The sequence below is a fragment of the Lemur catta genome, chromosome 6, assembly GCF_020740605.2.
Source record: "Lemur catta isolate mLemCat1 chromosome 6, mLemCat1.pri, whole genome shotgun sequence".
Taxonomy (NCBI): domain Eukaryota; kingdom Metazoa; phylum Chordata; class Mammalia; order Primates; family Lemuridae; genus Lemur; species Lemur catta.
This window is the reverse complement of record NC_059133.1, coordinates 76,521,971-76,537,234: the sequence shown is the minus strand read 5'-3', so window position 1 is coordinate 76,537,234 and position 15,264 is coordinate 76,521,971. Positions and strand designations below refer to the sequence as shown.

The window sequence follows — 15,264 nt, the reverse complement described above, 5'->3', positions numbered from 1 at the left end:
ACATATTTCTGGATTCCAGTCCCAAATTATTAGGAAAATATTAAGCCTCTGCTTCTCCATCCATAAGAATTTAGTACTCTATAGGTATGTCAGGAAGATTAAGTGAAATTATGTTTGTGAAGCGCTTAGAATTTTGCCTGACCCACTCTACATGCTAAACAACATCAGTTGCTGTTATTACTATCAGTATTACTGTTGTAACTATTATTAGTCAGGCAAGTACTGAAAACATACCAGGTGTTCTGCTCTCTTCTGAGTGAGTAAAGGGCAACTAATTGTCCAGAGGGGTGGTGTTTCCCACCACTATTATATTTCACGTACAATAGGTGGCAGCAGAGGCTATATACATTGGCTCCAGTGGTCAAGAAAGGGATATTGTGGAAAGGAACTCAGGGACACTTAGGTCCTGTATGAAGGGACACCTGTTATCAACATGCTTCCAATCCAACCATTCATGGAGAAAGGTCCTACCCTGGACACAAAAGGGTTAGTCTTCTACTCTGAGATCTGCCATTTTTTAGGCTTTCTGGGCTTCCGTCTCTTCCTCTGTCAAATGAGGGCTTGATATTAAATGATTTCCAGAATTGCTTTCACCTCTAAGGCTTTATACTTCTATTAACCAGGACTCTACAATCGTCTCAGCACTCTGTGTGCAGATGATACTAATTTATCATTTCAAGCTGGACTTCTCTCTTCACAAGAGGTTGTATTCTTCTGTGCCAAGAGTTCATCACTAAAGGAGACTAAACACAGTGAAGAGAAAGTTGTTTCCACCTCCTGGTGTATTTGCTGCTTCTCCACAATGGATGGCCAGATATTTGCTACATTTTTCACTGCTATCTAACTCACACTTCCATTCCATTGCCCAATATTCTTCTTTTATCATTGGCATGACTTCCAAAAAAAGTGGTTATTCATGACCACTGAGAAGATAGCTAAAGTTTAGAACTTGGATATCTATGTTATCCTGTAATGAACCTGTGACAGAGCAAATTCCACTGGGATTCCCAATTCCTTTCCTGCCCTCCTCCAGTTCATCTGAAATAGGCTCAAATACCTCTTGCTCTCATCATGTCATCTTTTTACTAGGCTTCCCTCTATACTATAAATATTTACTTTGTACCACCAACAAGTAAACTTTATCAAAAGCTTACCAGGTACTCTTCTAAATGCTTTACCTATAGCACCTCATTAAATTCTCATAATAATCCCATGAACAGATGAGATACAAAAGCATCCCATGGTTATTAATTGCTGATTTCTCTCATCTTTTCTTTCCATGCCTTTCCAAATTTACTTACCTGATTATGTCCCCAAGCCTGTAACATATTTTCCCATGCACTTTGTCAAATGTAAAACTTTTCCCAAAGTCCTACCCTTCAGCATATTTCTTCGCTATTTCCCATTTCAGTTAAAATGGTATAATTCCTCTTGTCTTTGCTTTTGTAAAATCTCATGCATTCTTAGTTTAATAATATTAATTTCATAGTCAATACCCTTTATTCTCTATTATTATATTCTGTCTTATGCTGTACATTTTTGAAGCCTGAGATTATTAATATTTAATTCTATTTATTATCCCTGACACAATATTATAGAATTCAAATTTTATTTTTAGGTTACATGGATGCTTATTATAGAAATCTCAGACAAGACAGAAAGTGAACAGAAGAAAGTAAAATAGAAATGCAACTGTTTAAGGCAATCACAATTAATATTTGGGCACAAAACTCTCACATAATTGAGATGATATAGTATAAAATGCATTTGGTCATAATAATCAGGTAGAAATAATAAATTTTTTTCATTGCTTCATTTGCTAATATATAATATAGCTCTAGTAACTATTCTATAAATGAGCTTTTTGAAAAGTAACATTTCTATTGACCATATTTTTCTGCCTACTATCATACTCTAGTTTGAATAAATACAGAAAAATCTACTTAACAGGAATTAAATTATTCTTATCTTGAAGATCTAAATAGTTAAGTTGGAACTTTAAAATATTTATCATTTAAGAAAAAAACAAGCACTTGCCTTCGTCTCCATCATCCCCGAATGGGTAGAAAAGAGCAACAGCTAAATTGATGAACACAGCCAGGTTGAAGGATATGCTCCCCCACAGGGAAATGTGCCTCGAGAACCAGAACAGGGCAGGGTTATCTAGGAAGGGAGAAGAGCAAGAGAACAGAAAAGAAAAACAAATTTTGGTTTCAACACATGAAGCTTACTAAAATAATGTTTTATTAAATGCATCACTTTTGTAAACTATTATAAAAGTTTATTTAAATACCATTTAATACGACTTATTTTTGAAAGTTTATTAAAAACAATCAGTACCATAAGGGAGGTTTCTATCTGATTTCTTCTTTCATCCTTTAGCCAGTTTACAGCTAAAACATTGTGGAAGGGTGAGTAATTCTGCAATTACTAAAGGTGGTCAGAAAAGGTGATTCTGCAATAATTCTTCCTAATCTATCCCCAGAACAGATTAGGGGGAAGGCAGTTTAGCAGCTGCCTGGGGCCTCCTTCAATGGAATGATAGACATCACTGTGCAGTTTGGTAATGTTGATACATTGGTCCCACTCCCATGCCTTAAAGTCAAATAAAAAACCCAAACCCCTAGCACAGATATATCTCTAATAAAATTTCTATGACATGGTCACTGTTACCTGGAACTCTGAAACCTAATAACATGGCATAGTACTACTTACTGGGAACTAGTGATTTATAATATTATCTACATTTTAAACCTTAATGCTTCCTGAAAACTTGTTGGGTTTGAAATAGCAGAAGACAATGAAAGCTATAATAAGAACTACCAATAAGTGGGAAAGGCTTTGCTGAATATTTTCAGAGAAGGGATGCAGGGTCTGCCATCGCAAATGAGTTAGTAAATGTATCTACTGAATACAGTTTACAGTAACTGAAAATCAGTTCTTTCCACCTCTGCTAAATAATTGAACAGATAATGTAAAGCACATAAGTTTGAATGGGAGCCAAATTTATTAGCCTGCCTTGGGCACGCACCTGGCCCCTTCAGGTCTTGTCCATTCCCTAACTTGTAATATCTTAATACCAGGATTAAAATACTCCAGTTAGTCAAGGGGGAAAGACACATCAATTTTCAAATAGAAATTATAAACTTTCTAGATATATCCTGTGAATTTCAATCTAGTCCGCTGCTTACTTCCCTTCAGTACATCTTGTTTTTCTTCTCTTGGAATGGAACATTCCAACACTGGACTATGCTATGATTAATCAAGTCCTTTAACTGACTAATGTATCATAAATTGTAAACATCTGCATCTCTATTATTCCTGAATTAGCAGTCCTCATTTTTAAAGGCAGACTATTTAGACAAAATTAGAAGATGTTGATGTGTATATTTGTAATAACAAATCGTTACTTTATAAATCAACCAAATGAATTAGATTCTGCCTATAACCTCATAATAAGCTGCTTCCAAGCTTTAAAGTAAAATGTACACTGGAAATTATTTTAAGATTTATTTTTTGATAAGTGACAAAATGTATTTTATCAAAACAAAGCACAGACCCCACAGAATTAGTTCATTATTCACTTTACTTTTCTGTCAAGGAAAAATGTAAGTTTTTCAAATTCCCCAAATAAAAAAATTATTGAGTCTTCATATGTATTTTGGATACCCAAAATTTTTACTGAATTCCATAAGGCTGTCCATGGTAAAATGCTAAGGGACAGAGATTTCTTTCTTGATTTTTTTCCAAACATTCAGCTAAGAAAGCCTGAAAATGCATACCACAATCCTAACCTCAAAGATTGTATTTCTCAAGCTCCATTCAAATTCATAAATCATACCCATTAAAGTATCTAGAAAACTAGAATGATGAAACACTGTTGAATAGAGGTATTGAGAACATATACCTACTTGTCTGGAAAACTCCAAAAGACAGAAATGACCTACTCAAGATTTTCCCCCATCAATTTTTCTTAAAAACTCATGCTATCTCTTATCTGGGAAAATAAACTAAACTTTATTTAAATTTTTTAAATTTACAATTTTGAAATTCAGTGTTTCCAAATAGATTTGAGACCTGAGACACAAGTAAAGGGAACTGTATTAAGGTGATTTTTAACTGTAAAATTATAACATTATTTAAATACAAGTATTACAAAATGTGTAGCTTGTTTGGTCTGGAGAGGTAAAGATGTGTTAAAAGAATCATCCTCAGAGAAACATTAAACCATCTACTCAATCATAGGACGACAGAGGAAGAGCGTCTGGTGCTGAAGTCTCTCCACCCTATTCACTGATAGTTAAAGCCAGTCAGGACCCATTCACATGCTTCAAACCTGCAGCTGTTCAATAGTTGAAACATACAGCTACAGCCTTGCAATTCATGATATTTATTTAAAAAATAGGATCATCAGTAAAAGATGATCTAGTTAGTCAAGCCTTTCTGTTTTCATTAAGCTGCAGGTGTCTCAGCTCTACTCGTAGATGAAGCTGATGCTCTTAAGCCTACAAGTGATTTCAGTAACAGCAGACTGGCAAGGAATTAAAAAACAACTTAAACGAATTGCCATCGTGTGTCCCAAAATGCCAATTTATCTGCCATTATACACAAAATTAACCTTTTCAGTTTATTGTACTTACTCCTGATTTTCTTCTGCCACTTCATTTCATTGTAGAGATCTTCTGTTTGCTGGAAAAAGTCATTCACTTTACTTCCTTGTTCATCCCTTTCAGTGGTATTGAACACACGGCACTTGGATTCTCGAGTGAGATATTCACATATATTGGGAACAGGAAAAACTATTTGCTCCATAGTCCTATCATGTCGAACGATCTGAAAACATTGATTCACATTCATTTTTAGCCTTTTGGACACCTTGGTCTTAAGAGTATTTTTTTGTTCTTAGCATGAGTTTATTGATATTTTATGAGTTCATTTATAAAAAATATGTCAGCTTGAAATATCTAAAATAGTCCTTGACTGTTTTTTCTCTTTAAATGGGATAAATTAATTGACTGATATATCATAAACACTATACCTTGTTACAAATAACAAAAACTAAAATCTTTCTTTCTGTACTGATCTGTGGCCTGTTAGGAACAGGGCTGCACAGCCAGAGGTGAGCGAGTGGAGCTTCATCTGTGTTTACAGCTGCTCCCCATCACTCACATCACCACATAAGCTCCACCTCCTGCCAGATCAGCAGTGGCATTAGATTCTCATAGGAGCGTGAACCCTACTGTAAACCGCACACGGGAGGGATCTAGGTTGAGTGCTCCTTGTGAGAATCTAATGCCTGATGATCTGAGGTGGAGCTGAGGCGGTGATGCTAGCACTGGGGAGCGGCTGCAAATACAGATTATCATTAGCAGAGAGGTCTGACTGCATAATAAATGTAATGTACCTAAATTATCCCAAAATCATCCCCACGTACCCCACTGGGCCCATGGAAAAATTGTCTTCCATGAAACCGGTCCCTGGTGCCAAAAAAGGTTGGGGACTGCTGCTTTACATCATTAAAATGGTCTCTTATTCATGGTACAACATATTTTTGTAAGTACAATATCCATTTAAACATATACCCATATGTAAGTATTCATCATTTTGAACCTCCCTTGTTATATGTGACCATTTAACTTTAGACAAAAAAACAGGCTGAAAATCTTCATACAGCTTCACTATGTAACAAGGGTTTATACATCCTAAATTTTAAGGTTCATGTTTATATACAGTGCCTAGCCCTCGGGAATTAATAAGGATTGGTCTAAGCCAGAAGAGTAATTCTATTGCCATCTGCCACTGACTGGTGTGGTGGTGGGCATGCAGCCTGGTTCTGGAAAATGAGGCATAAAGAGGAATTTCCTGGGGGTGCTTCCAGGAAAGAGTTTGCTTCCTAGTAAAAGCAGAGCCACAGAGACACACAAAATAACAAAAACTGAAATGCACAAAACAAACTTTTTTTTTTTTTTCTTGTACCTTCTTTCTTCTTGCTTAGGACAAAAGGTAACATAAAAGTGTGATGCTTGAAACTTTGACAGCTGTTTTGGAACCATGAGATGACATATCACCAGCATGGTAAGGAACCTGGCAGAAAGATGGGTCAGGCCTGTGTGTCTGAAGACATCATTGAGTCACTGAAATCAATTATAGAACTACTGGTACCTCCAGACTTACATAAGATAATACAATATTTTTATTATTTAAACAATTGTCAGTCAGGTAGTCTATTAAACTTGTAACTAAATGTATCCTAAATTATCTGTTATATATTCAAACTACATACTAGAATACTGTCATAAAACAAATGAGATGAAATTTAGTAGTGCTAAATAAAACTTCCTGCACATAGGTTAAAAAAATTAATTGTACAAAATAATTGGACATATTTGATATGAAAGGCAACCATATGGGAAAAAAAGGTTTGATCCAACAGTGTCAAATATTTTTTTAAAAATCTCAACATGCTTTAAAGAAATAGTATCCTGATGATTATAAGCCAAGCTACTCAGTCCCTTTATGAAACAACATGTTTGATTCTAGTTGTCACCCTTTACAAAGGTCATTGACAAACTGGAGGGATTAATGAAGGAAATGGAAATGTGCTAGCTGAAAAAAGCCAAATACGGATAATTTTTCAATATATTTATTCAAAAAATGTTTATTCAGTCCTTAGATGAGGCGTGATTCAATGTGATAAAACAAGAATCCCAATCTAGAAGAACTTGAAGTTTAGTAATCATGATGGTTCTTCAAATATCAGAGCCAAACTCTCATGATGAGAGAGGAGCAAATGTTCTGAACAGTAGGTGAACATTAAAGTGGGCTAATGTGAACTCTTTATTTTTAAAAAGAATTTTAATTATTAGAGTTGTTTAAAATTGGATCAGTTTCCTCCTGAAGTAGTGAGATCTCTATCACAGGAAGAATTTAAAGTAGAAGCAGATCATTACTGGGCAATTCTTTCTTGGATAGGGAATTAGATACAAGGCCCTTCCTATTTCCCAAGGTCTTTAAATCTATAACTTACAGACAAACTATTATTCCAAACAATATTAATTATTGTGGTTATGTTCCAGACAGTGCTCAGTTTTGGAAATACAAAGATGATGGGGACCAGCCCCTGCCTCAAGTAGGGGATAAGTGACATACATGGTGCTAACAGTATTCCAGTGTGATAAATAGTGAACTGAAAGAATGGCCAAACTTCTGTAGAAGCATGCCCAGTGGGATGCAATTGATGAGTTCCTGGAGGAAGGAGGGGAGGCTTCTCTGAGTAGGTCATATGAACTAGGTTTGGGATGAGCATGAGAATTGGTTAACGAGGAGAATTTAGATCATCAGTTCAGACCACTCCTTTGAAATCTGGACTTCTACATCCAACTTCATGGATGTCTCAGAGTCCTCTCAAATTCTATCTATCCAAGAACGAACAAATAATCTTCTTCTACTTCTTAACTGCCAAACTTCACTCTCTCTTAGAATTTCCATGACACCAACTTCTTTCCATTTATTCAGACCAGTAGTCCAGAGGACATCCTTTTCCACACCATCTTTTTTAAATCTTACACGTGCAATCCTGTCAGTATGTCTAGATATGTATGTCTCTATATAAAAATGTATCTCTCTGTATGCATATGTATGGGTGCTATCTGTGTATGTGTATGCATGTATTTCCCAGTACAGCCATCTTTAATACCACCATCTCTCCCATTTGCAGTTATATCCTCCGTCTAATCTACCTTTATTCTCCACTCAATTCTCTTTTTTACTCCTTTTTCCAAACAACAACCAGAGTGATCTTTTGAAAAGAGTCATCCTCTTCCTAGGTTCTTTCACACCTTCCCTTCATTTATGTTGTTCTATCTGAAATCCCCTGCCTGGAAGAGAATCTTGTATTCAGTCTTTAATAAATTCTTAATGGCAAAATTCCCTGTGAAATCTATCCTGAAATTTCTCAGGCACAACTAATTACTGTTTTCTCCACGTTTCCTTGGCCCTTTGTTTATACACTTACTCACTTCTATATGTGTGAATTAGTAGAGAGTAAGTGCTCAATAAACATTTACTGAATGTATGTATTTCCAACTGAATCTCTCCTCACTGCTGGAAATCAATAAAGCCACCTCAAACAACAGCCCCCTGTCTCACAGGTATTAACCAAACCCCTCTCCCTGGCCTGTCACTCTACCTGCTATTCCCTATCTCTTCTGATCTCCTAGCTTTGAACTCTGACCCCTGGGATCTTCCTCAGGACCTTTGTGGCTTGATGATCTATTTGTGTCAATTTCTCCAGCTTCCTGACTCTGCCAGCCTCCCAGTTCCCGAGCACCTGATGCAGTGAGCAATGTTTTTGCTGCTGATCCAGCTCATGGGTTCCACTGGGTTCATCTGACACCAAAGCTCTGGTACTATTCGTGGTTATAAATGTGAGCAAGGGTTCTGTTTTCTGACACAAGATAATAATGCTCATCATTCTCAAGGTTTGGCAATAATAAACAATAAGGTATATCCTGAGAGTACACAGCAGTGCTGCCCATCATGCACTCTGCTGAAAACTAAGAAATGTCTGCCAAAATGAATGAATGTATGAATGTAAATTAGGAGTGACAAGCGTCAACTGCTCTGCTCACTTCTGCCTGATTAGCTCTGCCAACTAGTGTCAAAATGATACCATAGCTAGTAAATGACAGCCAGCTGGGTCTCAGAACACATGATGGTAAGTCCATTTTGACTCCTGAACTGCAACTGGCCATTAAATAAGGTCTCATTTATGGCGGGGCTGGGGTGGGGGAGTGGAGGGGGGTGGTGCGTAATTGCTGCATACTGGAAATGGAAACTGTTAAAACCATTCCAAGGTTGTGCTAGCAACATGAAAACTTTATTCGTGCCTTCCAATGTTGTCTACACTTTAGAGAGCTCTACTTTAATAAGCCTTCCACAATTTTTAAAAAGAAACCTTTTCTCGAATGATGGCTTCTATCATAATAATCCTATCTCTAAAACACCACTGTTCTGCAGTAATCACTTCTATTACCAAAAGAAAAAAACAAAAAAAAAAACTCTATTAATTACCAAAAAATTTACATATATAGTGTTGGTAAAAAAAAAAGACAACTTTGAAAAATGTACACCTCAATTTCTTATAGATAACTCCTCACTTATCTTTTAATATATACTTTTCAGTTTTAAATCACTCAGTTCTGCTTCACTGTTCTAGAAAAAAACTATGAAAATGTTCTAAAGTGGAAAATGAACATATCTTTTCACAGTTGGTCCCTTTCAAGAGATAATAGATGGTTACCTCAATCTGTGCAGTATGGTTGGCATAATATTTTAAGGCTTCATCTCCTTCCTCTGGATCCGATCCTGGTTTGAGCATCTGCTGCAACAGTTTGTTGTGGCGCGCCAGCTAGAGAGAAGGAAAAGGATAAAAGTTTTAGATCTTTTCTTCGCCTTTCCTGGGGGTGAACTTTGAAATTATTTTGTCCGCTTGTACACATAGCTTTACAGTCCTGGGGTTAATGGCAATCCGTTATATTTCAAGAAAGCATGTCTATATTTGAAAGGCATAAATAATGGAATCACAAGGATCCGCTATTAACATTTGTTGATTAAATTTATATCTTCACTAATGTAAGACTGTGCCAGGAAGAAATACAGTGATATATAATTGATATTCCCTATTATAAATTTAAACTACACACACATATAAGACAACTTGATCAACAGTGCAATAGATCAGTGGCTAGTAGGTAGTGAAAACAATATAAATAGTAGCTTCCTATATGCACATAAATAGGTATCTGTATTTCAGAAGAGTTCCTCTTATGACATCTAATCAAAGCTCTACATTAGTAGCTTACACTAAAGTCCTATGTTTCTGCAACTTGGTATGTCAAAATTGGTGCTTTATGGGTATGGATTTCAATTTTATTGGAACTGAAATTGGGCATTTAAAGAATAAAAAATTCACCATAAATTATCTTAAACTGCTGGTGGTAGAAGTGATCTTTCTCATTTGAATGTCCATGGAAATTGTTGGCTAGTTCTCTCACTTTATAGATAATTAATACATATTGCCTTCAGATGTCTCTTTTATGGTTGTCATGAACAATTCCTGAAACTCTGCAATGTCTTTAACCTTTCACATATTCTGTTAATGCCTCAAGTTCCCTGAGGGCTTCTAGTGACAAAAGCTCTGCCATGTATTAATAATTCTTCTACTAGCACAGAGCCTGCCTCTGACTCCATGCCAGGCACTATCTTAAGCACTCTACGTATATGATCTTGTTTGATCCTTCTAAGAAAGCCTGGGGTAGGCACTCTTCTTATCCCTATTTTACAGATGAGGAAACTGAGGCACAGAGAGTATAAGGAACTTGTTTGCAATAACATAGCTAGAAAATAGTAGAGCCAGAATGAAACCCAGGCAGTACAGCTCCAGAGTCAGTATTTTATCAACATTATAGAGCAATAACTGTCTCCTATTATTCATGAGATCTTAATACAAATTATGATTATAAAGAATGGAGATAAATGTTAAACAATAATCCAGAACATATAAAACCAAATTAACATTATCCTTGTAAGTGACAACCTGGTACGTTAAATATTCATTCCATTGATTCTGCTGTAGAGCAAATCATTGGCTTTCAGGGTCTCATTTATAAATCACTCAAGAAAACCATTTCCTGTTTTATATTTGTATTTTATTTTCAACTAAATGTGAATTATACAGATTTTTTTGTGTGTTTTTTTGAGACAGGATCTCCCTCTGTCACCTGGGCTGGAGTGCAGTAGCGTCATCATAGCTCACTGCGACCTCAAACTCCTGGGCTCAAGTGATCTTGCTTCAGCCTCCCGAGTAGCTGGGACTATAGGTGTGTGTCACTATGACTGGCTACTTTTTTATTTTTTGTAGAGACAGGGGGGTCTTGCTCTTGTTCAGGTTGGTCTCAAACTCCTGACCTCAAGCAATCCTCCCACCTCAGCCTCCCAAAGTGCTAGGATTATAAGCATGAGCCACTGTGCCTGGCCAAATTATACAGATTTTTATTACAAACCATAGTCATAAAACTTGTTGTGACTTGTAGGTGTTTCTAAAAATCTAAACAAGTTTCAAAGGATAAAATTATTGTAACATTCAGGCACCTTAGCATGTTTTAAGAAGTGGCAAGAAGTAGACAGCTTTTGAAGGTAAAACTGACATGATTTGTTTACAGATTGGATCTGGGGCACAAGAGAAAGAAAAAAATTAATGATGACTCCAAAATCTGACCCAAGCAACAAAAAGCTTGGAAATGCCATTTACTAAGGAAAAATGCAAAAGGAGCACACTTAGGGGGAGAAAATCAGGACTTTGGACACATGAAGCTTTAAAAATCATCCAAGAGGAGATGAGGACCAGGCTGCTGGATACGTTTGTCAAGAGTTCAGGGCAGAGGTTGGGGCTGGAGCTGTACATTTGAGAGTCATCAGTATATGGCTGATATTTAAAATCTTGAGCCTTAATGAGATCACCTAAAAGTGAGTGTAGACAGAAAAAATAGGTCCACAGAACTCCAGCAGAGGTTAGGAAGATGAAAGACATGAGCAAAGAAGACTGAGGACATTGGTTAAGCAAGGTAGGAACAAAAGCAGTGCAATCAGGCATCATGGCAGCCAAGTGAAGGAAGACATTCAAGATGCAGAGTAATCATCTGCATCAAATGCTGCTGATAAATCACATCAAATGAGGACTGGGAGATGTCATTCGGTTTAGAAACTTGGAAATCATGGATAAGCTTGACAGCAGTATCAGTATGTTTAGGAAGTGCTGGATAGCAAAGATCAATTGCAGTGAGTTTAAACAAGAATGAGAGTAGTGGCATAAACAATGAGTGTGAGCATAGACAACTCTTGAGGACTATTGCTGTAGGGGGGAGCCAAGAAATAGGACACTATCTAGATAAAAGGGCAGGGTAAAAGGGTGATTTTCTAAAATACAGAAAATGCAACAGGATGTTTGTTTGATTTTGAGAGAAAGGGAACATTTGCCAGCTAGAGCAACATCTTGACTAGGTGAAAGTGGAATGATCCCGTATGTTGGTAGAAGAGTCTGCCTTAGATAGAAACAAATTCACCCTCAGTGACAGCAGAGAATATGGGCACAGATTCAGGAGTTTGGGTAGTTGTGATGCTGAGAACACAAGGAAGTTCTTTTCTAGTTACTTTTTTCTTCTTCTTGAACTTGGAAGCTGATAATGAGGATGAGGGAGGAGGTGTTGGATATCTGATGAAGAGAAGCTATGAAACAGTCAGGCTAGGGCAAGTGAATGGACTAGGCAAATATAGTAGGATTTCCAGGAAGCTTTATGTCACGGGCAAAGCGAGGCCAGCAAGCACGTTTGTGTTTTCTTCTCCAGCAATGCTCAACTGTCTGGGTGCAGGTGTAGAGTAGGCAGAGAGTTGTAATTAATGAGACTTGCCGTTTCGTTGGGTGAGGTCAACAACACACAAAAAAGAGGCACATGGAGATTAAGGGTTTATGCAAGGAATTTAAATGGGACCATGGAATCTAAGCTGGATGAAGAAGGAAGTGAAGCCACGAGAGATAATGAAAAGGTGGTAGGATCAATGAATTATAGCTTCTAATGTAGTTTAAAAATAAAATGTGTTGGAGCTGGGGTGCTAGAAGGAAGTGTTAGTCAAAGTGGGATATTTGAAATGGAGCTAATTGAGAGAGTGCAGGTGCAGTGATCAGTGATGACCAGGTTTTATGTGTGCCCATGTGTCTATCATATAACTGCTTCTCACATCCCCTCCACTACCCTGGTCCCAGCCACCATCTTCTCTCGTCCAGAGCAGTGCAATGGCCTTCTAATTGGCCTCCCTGATCCCCTTGTTCCCCAGAGTCTAGCTTAACACAGGAGCCAGAGCGATCCTTTCAGTCAGACCATGTCCCTCTTCTGCTTGGAACCCTCTGCTGGCTGCCACCTCACTTAGCGCCAGAGCCACCTTCTCACTTGTTGATCTCTTGTGGATTCACTCTCTCTCCCTATAGAAAGTAAGCTTATATTCTTAGAGGATGGATTTTCATTTGTTTTGTTCACTGCTACATTTCTAAGGCTTGGAACACATAGTAGGTGCTCAATACATATTTGTTTAATCAACTGAATTTAGACATCAGAATTCTTTAAATCTTAAATAATTGATAGCTTCCCAGGGTGAGACAGTAATCTGAATAATTTCTCATCAGTTTTTTTTTATTAAAAAGCTTTGACTTCTTTACAGTTACTTTATAGGGTCAAAAATTGCTATAATTATTTTAAGAAACCAATAATGCTATTGTATGTGAATTAATAGTGAAAAAACCTATACAAATGCTTTTCAATTAGTATATCTTGCTTTGCACAAACACTTTAAGGCTTCTCTCCTCCCTGTAGTCTTAATGAGATGATTCTGCATTTTTCTTGTTTTATTGGAGAAAAGAGGCATTCTATTATAAAAGGCACTAAAAAAATTAAACACCTAGGCCTCCCTTCACATGTTCAAAGTGTTAGAACAATATTTTCATTCATGATTACATAAATAATCTACACACCTCTTGGAAAATTTGAAATAACGTTTTAAAAAGTAATAAAAACAAAATAGAACTAATTGCACCATTTTTTCTACCTGGGCACCTTTTATATTATTTGTAACTGAGGGCCCTTCCTCACCAAGCAGCCTTGTTTGCTTTTTCTTGTTCCATGTTCAGACAGTGCCCTGCACATATCTATATAATGAAATCTCTCATGTTGTATCTTAGTAACTATTACCTCTTTCCAGTGCGCTGTGATATCCTTAAGAAAAAGGCCTGGTCTTATTCCTCTCTGTATTCTCAGAGCCCAAAACAGAAGTTGGTACATAAAACAGACTCAGTGAAGAAATGGGTTAATTAATGACATACATTCATGTGTTTAAATGGCCAAGGACTCAAATCTCAATGAATTTTCTGTTTCCTCCTCTATAAAGAGGAAGGGCAAAGAAATCAGAAATTATAAATCAGATGATGGTACAAATTCCAGTGCTTGCAGAAATAAGATATTTTAATATTTTTTATCGTTTCATAGTTATTTATGGACTCACACTATACTCGTATTTTTCTTGTTTCATAGTTTTTTGTATACTTATATGTACATAAATATTTATAGATTTCTGTACATGTTTATCAGATATCTTCTGATAGATTGTAAGCTATTTGGAGAAAGGGACTGGGTACTCATAAATGTTGAATGGAACCCTATATAATAAAGCAAGGATAACATCCTTATTATGTAGACAAAATATAAAATAATTAAGGGATATCTCAATGACTCTGAAATGCACAAAAATGACTGATATCAATATAGACCTTTCTTGGTACAAATTAACAGTTCACTAAAAGCACAATACAATGTCTCAGAGAGCAATTAACATATACTCAATAGTTTTTAAAAGATTTACTCCCCTATGTATACAATTCTATTAAAAAGTCTTTGGAATGACAGCACTGTCAACCAAAGACATTCAGTTGCCTCAGTTATGGGCTCTTTAGCCACATTTTGTCTACTATACCCTGCCAGGTACCCTTTTATATGACATCAAAAAAAAAAAGCTAGCATCAAAAGAAGCAATAGCAACCTGAGCAACATAGTGAAACTCCATCTCTACAAAAAATAGAAACCTTAGCTAGGTGTGGTGGCGGACACCTGTAATCCCAGTTACCTAGGAGGCTGAAGCAGGAGAATCACTTGAGCACAGGAATTTGAGGTTGCAATGAGCTATGATGATACCACTGCACTCTAGCCTAGGCAACAGAGCAAGACCCTATCTTAAAAAACAAACAAAACAAAACAAAACAAAACAAAACAAAACAAAACAAAAACACGAAGAAGCGATAGCACCAGTAAACTATTACGTGCTTTGGAAACCAAAGATAAAAATACTTGGTAAGTTTCTAGACAAGTATGGCACATCTGTGGAGAGTTGTCACAGTAAGAAATCTAATTTAAATTCTAATTAAAAACTGAAAAACAGCTAATGAAGATATTCAAGGACAGCCATCTCATGACATCCAACTTTGCCATTGACAGAGACTCTCACAATAGGACTGGAAATTAGCTGATGTCACCATAACAACATGGTCCAGAAAACCAACCAACAATCAATATTAGTAATAATGAGAATTTGAACCTGGGCAACTGCACTGAATGTTAAAAGGGAGCAATGCCATAGGTGGGAAACCTCAGGGTCCTAGAAACA

At 36.7% G+C, this 15,264-nt stretch overlaps 1 protein-coding gene across 2 annotated transcripts in view; it reads right to left on the bottom strand.

The window, feature by feature from the left end:
- Positions 1 to 15,264, bottom strand: part of ITPR2 (inositol 1,4,5-trisphosphate receptor type 2) — a 461,522-nt gene that overhangs the window by 96,187 nt on the left and 350,071 nt on the right. For both annotated transcript variants that reach the window (XM_045554169.1, XM_045554170.1), the window contains exons 46-48: positions 9,302 to 9,409; positions 4,641 to 4,833; positions 2,038 to 2,163 (exon numbers count right to left, since the gene is read on the bottom strand). In XM_045554169.1, the coding sequence (XP_045410125.1) occupies positions 2,038 to 2,163; positions 4,641 to 4,833; positions 9,302 to 9,409 (427 nt within the window). The remainder of the gene's footprint in view (positions 1 to 2,037; positions 2,164 to 4,640; positions 4,834 to 9,301; positions 9,410 to 15,264) is intronic.